The sequence below is a fragment of the Phalangium opilio genome, unplaced genomic scaffold (assembly GCF_054372755.1).
Source record: "Phalangium opilio isolate 3A_F unplaced genomic scaffold, DU_Popi_V2 ptg000209l_1, whole genome shotgun sequence".
Lineage (NCBI taxonomy): Eukaryota > Metazoa > Arthropoda > Arachnida > Opiliones > Phalangiidae > Phalangium > Phalangium opilio.
The window spans coordinates 8,571,313-8,583,876 of NW_028324217.1; the positions used below are offsets into that span (position 1 = coordinate 8,571,313).

The window sequence follows — 12,564 nt, forward strand, 5'->3', positions numbered from 1 at the left end:
ATTTTTATTATTTCGGCGATTTAATTCCTTTTTCCGAAATTCTACATCGCTTTACTAATTTCTATGGTTTTGAAATCGAATTTCAATGTTCCATAACCAAAATTCCCATGTGATATAAATGTGATGAATACCTTATTACCTAATAATGTATGAATTCCTAGAATATAAACGTCTTACTCTTAATCGGAATACATTAATTTATGATTTTAAATTACTTTAGTATTGTGAGATTTAGAACTCCAGATAAATTCCTAATCCAACTGCAAAAGTTTATATGGAAAACGAATTTTCAAGGTGAAAGATACGTAGTGTAAAACGGATGATTTCAAAGTTCAGACTAAATAACCGAAAATCAGTGAAACACCATCTCCTGATTAACATTAATTTATGTTTTGATATTATTGCAGTTTGGTTTCTAATATGTTTATAGGTATTAACGTTACAGAAAACTTTTTCAAATGACAGAATTCCGATTAAGTTTTCTTCACAAGGAACTAAAAAAGTGGTTGAAAGTGACATGAAGTGTCTATAATTCATTTTATAGTATCGGCAAAACACTAAAAATTGGTTAAAGTTTCGATAAATGTTTAGTAAACGTTTCGTTATTCGACTTAAATATATCCGATATTGTTAATATATGACTATTATAAAACAGATAATGAAGTTGAATGACGAAAAAGAGGTCGAAAGTGTTGTTAATCTACTGAAATTCAGATGAAATTGATGTGAAATGAAAGCATTCGATTGAAAGCGAACTAATACGACTAAGAAAGTGGATCAAAGTTTTGTTAAACTACTAAAATGTGGTTCAAATCACATTCAAAGGAACTAAAAAGCAGTTGAACGTTCATGAAATGACAAAAGTACAATTGTAAGTAATGTGTTTAATATTTCTATAAATTTTACAAGGGTATAAATACTTCTCGCAGATCTCAACAGTGTGTGAAATTTGATCACACGCATGTTACCAGTAATTGGTCCATTAACGTAACAAATGTGGATGATTACCAAGAAATAAACCCATTTGTTTTCAATCGTGATTTGATACTATCATAACCAAAACTTCGGTATATCACGACGTTTCGAGGAGACCTTTAGACACTTAATACTAGTCAAAACCTATTGGTGAGAAATTAACAATTGCTAAACTTGTTTGAAATATAAACCAGGGTTTTGAACGCAGAATTTATCCCAGTCTGTTTATTTTAGCAGTAAAGATCTTCTCAAGACACACATTCTTATCAGTTTGATAAATGGAAATTTCACCGGTGATAAATTATAAAGTGCAACGTCTAATAAATCCGCATCTCTTTTATCGGTATCATCGCCTTTTCGATCTTACGTTGAAATTTAAAAATATCATTTAACCCTTTTGGAACAGAAAAACTCCAATGCAAAAACAGACGGACACGCGTAGGTTCAATAGAGAATGATGTACCACAGACATTGGATGGAAGTGTCAAGGCTGCCAATCTCAAGACCGGGGAGGGCCGCCACACGCGTTTTTTTTTCTCCCCGGCGCGTGTTTTATTAGGCGGCCCTCTCCCGGTCTTGAGATTGGTAGCCTTGACACTTCCATCCAATGTCTGTGGTACATCATTCTCTATTGAACCTACGCGTGTCCGTCTGTTTTTGCATTGGAGTTTTTCTGTTCCAAAAGGGTTAAATGATATTTTTAAATTTCAACGTAAGATCGAAAAGGCGATGATACCGATAAAAGAGATGCGGATTTATTAGACGTTGCACTTTATAATTTATCACCGGTGAAATTTCCATTTATCAAACTGATAAGAATGTGTGTCTTGAGAAGATCTTTACTGCTAAAATAAACAGACTGGGATAAATTCTGCGTTCAAAACCCTGGTTTATATTTCAAACAAGTTTAGCAATTGTTAATTTCTCACCAATAGGTTTTGACTAGTATTAAGTGTCTAAAGGTCTCCTCGAAACGTCGTGATATACCGAAGTTTTGGTTATGATAGTATCAAATCACGATTGAAAACAAATGGGTTTATTTCTTGGTAATCATCCACATTTGTTACGTTAATGGACCAATTACTGGTAACATGCGTGTGATCAAATTTCACACACTGTTGAGATCTGCGAGAAGTATTTATACCCTTGTAAAATTTATAGAAATATTAAACACATTACTTACAATTGTACTTTTGTCATTTCATGAACGTTCAACTGCTTTTTAGTTCCTTTGAATGTGATTTGAACCACATTTTAGTAGTTTAACAAAACTTTGATCCACTTTCTTAGTCGTATTAGTTCGCTTTCAATCGAATGCTTTCATTTCACATCAATTTCATCTGAATTTCAGTAGATTAACAACACTTTCGACCTCTTTTTCGTCATTCAACTTCATTATCTGTTTTATAATAGTCATATATTAACAATATCGGATATATTTAAGTCGAATAACGAAACGTTTACTAAACATTTATCGAAACTTTAACCAATTTTTAGTGTTTTGCCGATACTATAAAATGAATTATAGACACTTCATGTCACTTTCAACCACTTTTTTAGTTCCTTGTGAAGAAAACTTAATCGGAATTCTGTCATTTGAAAAAGTTTTCTGTAACGTTAATACCTATAAACATATTAGAAACCAAACTGCAATAATATCAAAACATAAATTAATGTTAATCAGGAGATGGTGTTTCACTGATTTTCGGTTATTTAGTCTGAACTTTGAAATCATCCGTTTTACACTACGTATCTTTCACCTTGAAAATTCGTTTTCCATATAAACTTTTGCAGTTGGATTAGGAATTTATCTGGAGTTCTAAATCTCACAATACTAAAGTAATTTAAAATCATAAATTAATGTATTCCGATTAAGAGTAAGACGTTTATATTCTAGGAATTCATACATTATTAGGTAATAAGGTATTCATCACATTTATATCACATGGGAATTTTGGTTATGGAACATTGAAATTCGATTTCAAAACCATAGAAATTAGTAAAGCGATGTAGAATTTCGGAAAAAGGAATTAAATCGCCGAAATAATAAAAATTAGAACAGAAACATGAAAAGCTTGAGGAAAAAGGATAAATAAACTTGCAACAAAATAAGAAGTTTGAAACGTTTCAGCAGGAACAACAAAAGTTTGAAAAGTAATAAAAAACGTATCAGCACAAATAAGAAAAGTTTGAACAGTAATAAAAAAACCTTTCAGCAGAAATAAGAAATGTCTGAACAGAAACAGGGAAAAATTGAACATAAATAGTGAAACTTTAAACATAAATGGTGAAACTTTGAACAGAGAGAGTGTAACTTTGAACAGAAATAGTGTAACTTTGTACAGAAATAGTGTAACTTTGTACATAAAGAATGAAACTTTGATCAGAAAGAGTGAAACCTTGAACATAAATAGTGAAACTTTGAACAGAAATAGTGCAACTTTAAACATAAATGGTGAAACTATGAACATAAATGGTGAAACTTTAATCATAAATGGTGAAAATTTAATCATAAATGGTGAAACTTTAAACATAAATGGTGAAACTTTAATCATAAATGGTGAAACTTTAATCATAAATGGTGAAGATTTGAACAGTAAGAGTGCAACTTTGAACATAAAGAGTGAAACTTTGAACAGAAAGAGTGAAAAATAGAACAGAAAGAGTGAAACATAGAACAGAACGAGTGAAACATAGAACAGAACGAGTGAAACATACAACAGAAAGAGTGAAACATAGGACAGAAAGAGTGAAACATAGGACAGAAAGAGTGAAACCTAGAACAGAAAGAGTGAAACCTAGAACAGAAAGAGTGAAACCTAGAACAGAAAGAGTGAAACCTAGAACAGAAAGAGTGAAACCTAGAACAGAAAGAGTGAAACCTAGAACAAAAAGAGTGAAACATAGAACAGAAAGAGTGAAACATAGAACAGAAAGAGTGAAACATAGAACAGAAGGAGTGAAACATAGAACAGAAGGAGTGAAACATAGAACAGAAGGAGTGAAACATAGAACAGAAAGAGTGAAACATAGAACAGAAAGAGTGAAACATAGAACAGAAAGAGTGAAACATAGAACAGAAAGAGTGAAACATAGGACAGAAAGAGTGAAACCTAGAACAGAAAGAGTGAAACATAGAACCGAAAGAGTGAAACATAGAACAGAAAGAGTAAAACATAGAACAGAAAGAGTGAAACATATAACAGAAAGAGTGAAACCTAGAACAGAAAGAGTGAAACCTAGAACAAAAAGAGTGAAACCTAGAACAGAAAGAGTGAAACCTAGAACAGAAAGAGTGAAACTCTGAACAGAAATAGTGAAACTCTGAACATAAATAGTGAAGCTCTGAACATAAATAGTGAAACACCGAACAGAAATAGTGAAACACCGAACAGAAATAGTGGAACACCGAACAGAAATAGTGAAACTCTGAACAGAAATAGTGAAACTCTGAACAGAAATAGTGGAACTCTGAACAGAAATAGTGAAACTCTGAACAGAAATAGTGAAACACCGAACAGAAAGAGTGAAACTTTGAACATAAAGAGTGAAACTCTGAACAGAAATAGTGAAACTCTGAACAGAAATAGTGAAACTCTGAACAGAAATAGTGGAACTCTGAACAGAAATAGTGAAACACCGAACTGAAATAGTGAAACACCGAACAGAAATAGTGAAACACCGAACTGAAATAGTGAAACATGGAACAGAAATAGTGAAACATCGAACAGAAATAGTGGAATACCGAACAGAAATAGTGAAACACTGAACTGAAATAGTGAAACACCGACCAGAAATAGTGAAACACCGACCAGAAATAGTGAAACACCGAACAGAAATAGTGGAACACCGAACAGAAATAGTGAAACACCGAACAGAAATAGTGAAACACCGAACAGAAATAGTGAAACACCGAACTGAAATAGTGAAACACCGACCAGAAATAGTGAAACACCGAACAGAAATAGTGAAACACCGAACAGAAATAGTGAAACACCGAACAGAAATAGTGAAACACCGAACAGAAATAGTGAAACACCGAACAGAAATAGTGAAACACCGAACAGAAATAGTGAAACACCGAACAGAAATAGTGAAACACCGAACAGAAATAGTGAAACACCGAACAGAAATAGTGAAACACCGAACAGAAATAGTGAAACACCGAACAGAAATAGTGAAACACCGAACAGAAATAGTGAAACACCGAACAGAAATAGTGAAACACCGAACAGAAATAGTGGAACACCGAACAGAAATAGTGGAACACCGAACAGAAATAGTGTAACACCGAACAGAAATAGTGTAACACCGAACAGAAATAGTGAAACACCGAACAGAAATAGTGCAACACCGAACAAAAATAGTGAAACACCGAACAGAAATAGTGAAACACCGAACAGAAATAGTGAAACACCGAACAGAAATAGTGAAACACCGAACAGAAATAGTGAAACACCGAACAGAAATAGTGAAACACCGAACAAAAATAGTGGAACACCGAACAGAAATAGTGAAACACCGAACAGAAATAGTGAAACACCGAACAGAAATAGTGAAATACCGAACAGAAATAGTGAAATACCGAACAGAAATAGTGAAATACCGAACAGAAATAGTGAAATACCGAACAGAAATAGTGAAATACCGAACAGAAATAGTGAAATACCGAACAGAAATAGTGAAACACCGAACAGAAATAGTGAAACTTTGAACAGAAAGAGTGAAACACCGAACAGAAATAGTGAAACTTTGAACAGAAAGAGTGAAACTTTGAACAGAAAGAGTGAAACTTTGAACAGAAAGAGTGAAACTTTGAACAGAAAGAGTGAAACTTTGAACAGAAAGAGTGAAACTTTGAACAGAAAGAGTGAAACTTTGAACAGAAAGGTTTGAACACTAATAGGAAAGTTTGCTCTAATCATGTTGACTTTAGAAGTGGATTAAACGCATGGACTAAAGCGTGGGTAGTTCGAAAGTCTACCCGCCATATTTCTTAAATTAGTTCACTTCTGCACTTATCAATTTAACCTTTGTTTGCTCACGCTCGGAGGAAATTTACCGATGATTTTGAAAGGAGTTTTACCCTTTCATCATTGTTTAGTATGGTTTGAATTTGATTTTGTTTGTGTTTAGGAGATACAATTGCCATCTTTTCTATTTACTGTTAATCCGTACTTTTAGGAAGATTAAATATTTGTTCATTTCCTCGGCAGGTATGTGAAAGAATGGATAAATCGAGGCATATGTTTTTATCATTTCATAATCATTATTGGTTCTCTTATCAGATCGAAAGTTCACATTACTGTTGGCAATGTGAGACAGAGTTTTGGACATAGAGTATATTTCCCTTATCAGTTCAAATAAAAAATACATTATGATAAGAGAAATTTTATGTTTTTAATAATAAAAATTAATACCGCGCCATGTTTCGGAATTCGCGCCAAGTTTCAATCTAGTTTGTTTATTTACACGTTTCGTAGCAAACATTGTAACCCCCAACTATGATCCCATGTCGACACTAACCGCTTTCTACAAGCGCTTATCATGATTTCTAATTATTGACATAGGCCGTTTATTTACCGTCCGAGTTTCTCTATTCACGTTCATCGACCTTGTTATTTACATTTCTTATCCTTGAAATAAGCCTATCAATAAAGAGAAATTGGTTTAAGTTGAAATAATTTCTAAAGTTTATATTTAGAAGTATTAAATTCGAATATTAAGTTGAAATAACTCCTAAAATTAGGAATATGCTTATATATTTAGTTAAATAGTATTAAATTTGAATATGGCGGTCCTTTTAGACCAATCACGTTCTTATAGCGAACATGACGCGTGTGACAAAGGTTATTTACCACTGTTGGCGCTTAAGTCTAACATTGACGCCATGATTGATTCACTGACGCCAACACATCATGAACGTTTCACTGACGTCACAACAATATTGGGGGAAAAATGTTTGATTCACTGGCGCCATAGGAGGAAAAATTCTGTGGGCGCCCATTGACGCCATATTTATTGGTGCCATCTGGCACGATGCTGGCACTGACTGACGCCAGTGGGCCAAAACCGGTATTTACTATCTACTAGAATGTAAGATGCCATAAAGAGCGTTACAGCACCTATATCTAATCAAATGCTAAAGGGTTCACACAGAAGACACACATTCAGATTTACATGGAAATTGACCAATAATTAAAAAAACAACAAGAAAAAAAGAGACTTAAAAGTGATTGAAAAGTTACCAAATCAAACAATTTAAAAGGGTCAGGTAAGAAAAGATGTTTTTCAGAGAAAACCCTATTTCCATAATTCCTTTTCATAATTAAAGGTCTGTGCTATAAATGAGCTTAATCTGTGAGCTAAGACATTTCAGATGTCCTGACTGAATGAGATCTTGCTAATTCTAAGTTTAAAACGTCACACAGCTGGAATTATAAATTATTACACCAAAATACCAAAAATAGGACTTTATAGAAATAGGATACTTTCTAAACTTTAGGATTTTATGGGAATTATAAGACTTCTGGGGCCTTGCTGTTAGTACGTTTTTAAAAGCTTCAATATAGAGAAACTTCTTTCTGCTGAAGTGTAATGGCAGCCTTTTGGCAGGCACAACAAAAAGGAGACGAATGAAGTTGCAAACAGAAAAAGACGGTTTCGTCGTCCAACTTTCCTGCTGCCGTTGCGTTGGGGACCGTCCATAAACTACGTCACACTCTTATGGGGGGGAGGGGATTTCTAAATTTGTGACGGTCCATGACAAGGGGGAGGGAGGGGTTCTTCGATGCGTGACGTCACATTTAGCATTGATTTTGTTACGAAGTCAGTAAGTTATAGAAGAAGAAAGACAACATTCCATAGTCCACCGTTACAATAATTTACCAAAATTGTTATTCCATCATCGCTTAAATAGTAGAAAATTTAAGCAATTATCTACTATTTACACATTTATATAGCCAATTTAAATAGCGCATTTAAAATAAACAGGCTAAAACAGCGTAAACTATCTTATGTATCTGTTTATTCGCCCATATTATTTGTGAGGATGAATCAAATCCCCCTGCCGATAGAAATGGTTTCGATTCTTTGGCAAATTTTCTAAATCTCAAGCTCGATTAGTCTGTTTTCGGTGACAGTGTCGAAACCTAAAAATTGTGCCCCTTTAACTAAGCTTTATGGAACTATTTTGAAACTTTTAAAAAGCACATCCAGACATTAAAATTCTAAAGGTCAATCAGAGGGAAAAAGCTTAAAACGGAAGAGAACTTTTTCAGCCGAGCAAAATATTTCTGAGAGGGCGGCATATCACTCAAGAAATTAATCAAATTAAATTTGTAAATTAAGACAAATCATAGTGCGGAGGGGGGGGGGGGTTAAAGAAATGTGACGTGGTTTTTAGTGGAGGGGTCTGAAAAAAGCGTGACGAAGCGTGATCTGGGGGGACAGGGGGCTAGAAAATGCTTTTTTTCGCGTGACGTAGTTTATGGACGGTCCCTTGCCTTTCAAAACAAGTTTTCTCCGAGTCCGCTTGATTTTCACAGTAGACCATTTCGGTATTCATCTCTGCGAAGGCGCGAACGGTCTTCAGCGCCCCAAATTTGTGAAGCTGAATAAGCCTTTTATGCCTTACAGAACACGAGCTCTTAGCTCCGCCACTAGAACGGGAAACAGCACCGCGCGTAATACCGAAATGGTCTATTTACCTCTTTTTTTACTTAAGTGTAATTTTGGCGCCCTGTGATTATAAATTTGGCGCCCTTTCTGACCTATTTAGGCGCCCTAGTAAAATTTTAGGGGGATAAAATGTACCCTTGTACCCCCCCCCCGTTCCTACGCCACTATACTTCGCTAGGATAAAGTTTAATCAGAAGTAGATCGTATTACAGCTCCCTAGAAGTACTGGACGATATAACATCGCTGTGCATCAGCATTGTCTCCCAGCGCTGAAGGGAAGAGGGTATATGCGAAACGCAGCGGCGAATTTGTGAACTAAACCAGAGGAATGATTTTGGCGCGAAAGAAATTTTTAAAAAGCGGGCCAAGAAAACGGAAGTACGTAGTAGCCAACGAGAAAAGGTTTGAGAGAGAAGAGCGCGGAAGGAAACAAGTTGTTCCATACATAGTGTTGTGTTGTAAATATAATACTAGAAGTCCACTTTGTTTTTACGATTTTAAAAAAAAATTGGCGGTCAATTTTTAAACGCTTGTGTTGAAAAGGAAATTAATATGAATTCAAATGTTCAAAATAAAATTCATAATGCTAGAACATTTTTAGTGCACCCCTAATACAGCAATGAGTTTCCACCGATTTATAGGTTTTTAGCGGGGATAGTTGGACCGATTTATTACGAATTATAGGTTATGTGCGTCGACATAGAAATTTGTTTCCTTTTTTAACGTTTTCCGTTCGCGAAAGATGCTGGTCAATATTTTTCAGTTTTACAAAACGTTTTAGTCGCTTAGGGTTATGTGATTTTAATATCACATATAAATTGTGTTCAGATGTGTCTTTCATTTGGGCATGCGACGATTGTAATTAGTTACATTGGTCCTAGACGTTTTTCTTAATTAGCAAAGAAACATAAGCCATTCTAAATCAAAATTATAGCGCGATAACAAGCTTCACTCTAATCACAACACTGACGGCGGTCTGACAGCCATTAGGCTATCATCAACCGGAACTTCCGTAGTCTAAAGAAACTCCAGATCCGGGTTAATGGGCAAACTATACTTGTAAAACTGAGCTATAGATGGCGGGCTTGGATGTCTTGGAAGAAAACGCTGTTTACAAAAGCATAACCTACGTCCAGTACTTATAGGGAGCTGTAATATGATCCACTTATGGTTTAATGAAGTTGGGATAGCAAGAGTACGTAAACAATGTGGTGTAATTATGGCCTAGACCATCTTGTTCTTTAAAAGCACGAAAGACCAGCCCTTTTGAGAAGAAGAGGTCGATGACACTGCTCATGCTGCGTGAACCCAGTGTTCAAGATAACCACCTCCTGGCTATGTACCAGCCAGTCTTATATACGGTGGCCTTGGAGAATGGAGTGTCTTTAGCATTGCTCTTAGCTTGGAAATCAAATTTCTCTGAATTAGTACGTAAATACCTTTGTAAAAACCTTTTAGATCATTGAATGACCGTGAATGAAATCATAAATAGTGCGATTTAACAAGTTCAGTAAGTAAAACCTCTTTCATTAATAATGCGAAGCGGTATACAGACCTTGAGGCGAAAGGTCCTATGGTGTTTAAAAAAGCAAGCTACTTCTTATGTGGATGAATTCAGTCTCAAGACCAACGATGAAATATATCAGTATGGCCGTTCTTCAAGCCTATTGAAACCTTTAAGTTGTATGCTGTAACTTCGTAGAGACTAATTTCTTGGATGCCAGTTTCATAAAAATATAAGAACATAAAGTAGTTACGATCATTTATTGCAATGTTTCGTCCAATTAAATTCATAAAAACTGAGAAGCCGGACTCGGATGAGGTGGAAAATTTGGAAACACCTACAAACTCTTTACTAAAATGGCCAATCATCATTAAGAACGATGATGACGAGACTAGCACTTCTAAAGAAGCGGAGTCGGTTCATCCCCCAGTGGTAGAAATTACGGAGAATCAGGAACAAAGGAAGTTATCCCCATTAATGAATGAAAGACAATCACACAATGCTAAGAAGCATTTTAAATGTGACATCTGTGACTTGGCGTTTCATCATAATTCATATTTAACAAGGCATAAGGTGAGACACTCATCTGATCGTCCGTTTCAATGTGAACTGTGTCAGAAGACCTTCAAAGGGAAAAGTGACTTGGCACGGCATAAACTCAGACACTCGTCTGAACGTCCATTTAAATGTGAAGTGTGTCAGAAGACCTTCAAAGAGAAAAAGATCTTGGCACAACATAAACTCATACACTTGCCCGAACGTCCATTTAAATGTGAAGTCTGTCACATGGCATTCAAACGCAATTCTGAATTGGCATCGCATAAAGTCAATCACTCGTCCGAACGTCCATTTAAATGTCAATTGTGTCATATGGCCTTCAAATGGAAATCTGCTTTGACAGGACATCAACTTACTCACATGTCCAAATATGATTTGTGTAACTCTAGTTACATATCACAATATGGCCTTCAGTTGAAACTCCACAAATGTTCTGAATGCGATAAAACCTTTAAAAGATTGCGGGAACTAAAAAATCATAAGGTTCTTCATTCTTCGGAGCGACCATTTAAATGCGAAATGTGTGATAAATCTTTCAAATTGAGATCGCGACTAAATTTGCACAAGACTACGCACTTGGAGGATAAACCATTCAATTGCCAACAGTGTGAGCGTTCTTACCAAACTAAATTTTTGTTAAACAAACACAAGAGAGCAGTTCATATGGCTAAATCATTTCAATGCGACTCATGTGACGCTAAATTTAAAAACAAAACAAGTTTAAATCTTCACAAGATTTATATTCACCAGAACGAAAGGCCCTTTCCTTGTGAACAGTGTGGCAAAACCTTCAAAGAACCTTACACGTTAGAGAAACACTCCAAAATTGTGCATACTGATGAAAGATCGTTCAAATGTACGGAATGCGGTTCGGCTTTCAAATGTGGCTCATATTTGAAAAAACATAAATTGTTACACTGCCGTGCTAAGTCTTTCAAGTGTTCTAAATGTCATCTGTGTTTCCCTTCCGAAACATCCCGTCGTGTACACCAGGCATCTAATCATTTGTATGACAAATATTTCGAAACTTCGCGAAGATATGAAAACTGTTCAAGCACTGATGTGAAACCTGTCATTTACGAGTGCTATATTTGCAAAAAGGCGTTTGCAAATGAACACGATTTGTTTCAACATAAAGCTGTGCGATGTTCCCTCCAAAACTTCAAATTGCGAGCTTCCCATGTTGCATTGGAAAGGTTATCTCCGAAGCAACTCGCCGAATATGGTGTTTTTTCATATCCACGATTGAGAATCCAGATCGAGGACTTCGTCATTAAAAAGGAACCATTATAAACTCAAGCTATGTTATTACAAAATCTCAAAACTTATGAGTAATGTGTTTGTATACTAGGCCTATGCATTTTATCAAATAAAAATACTTCTCATGTCATGAAAAATTGTAGTCTTGGATGATGCCAAATTGTTTCTGTTACCTAAACAGATCAACGTTTATAGAGCCGCATTGAACAGGTTAGTTGACGAAATTAAAGTCTTATATCCAGGTAACAAGTTTTTGAAAATATGTAATTTTCAATGTCATCCACGTTTCATGTGATCTTGAACTTATTCGAGACTTAATGACAGGGTTAGCTAACATAACGTTATCCCTTAAATGAACGTCCTTTTTCTAAATATAAAAGGAAAAATATTAAGCAAAAGTATACACGATGTCTTATTACGAAATAATTAGAATTTAATTAGTCTTAAAAACGACTATTGCGCCAGCATTGGTTAACCTCTCTCCGCCTGTGAGAATTCAACCAATCTTGTAAGGGTAAGTGGTTCGGTTTAACAGACGCCTCTAAACCAATGGCGGATGGCGCAGTAGTCCCTTGTTTTTAAGACTA

General features: G+C 35.3%; 1 protein-coding gene across 1 annotated transcript; it reads left to right on the forward strand.

Moving 5' to 3' along the window:
* The first annotated feature begins 9,978 nt into the window (after positions 1 to 9,978).
* LOC149618886 (uncharacterized) lies at positions 9,979 to 12,114 on the forward strand. Its single transcript, XM_089854406.1, has 2 exons — positions 9,979 to 10,082; positions 10,199 to 12,114. The coding sequence occupies exon 2, from the start codon at positions 10,427 to 10,429 to the stop codon at positions 12,008 to 12,010; it is 1,584 nt and encodes a 527-aa protein (XP_089710532.1). The 5' UTR covers positions 9,979 to 10,082; positions 10,199 to 10,426; the 3' UTR covers positions 12,011 to 12,114.
* Positions 12,115 to 12,564: the final 450 nt, after the last annotated feature.

Coding starts and splice junctions, on each gene's coding strand:
- LOC149618886 (XM_089854406.1), top strand. CDS start 10,427: ATGTTTCGTCCAATTAAATTCATAAAAACTGAGAAGCCGGACTCGGAT.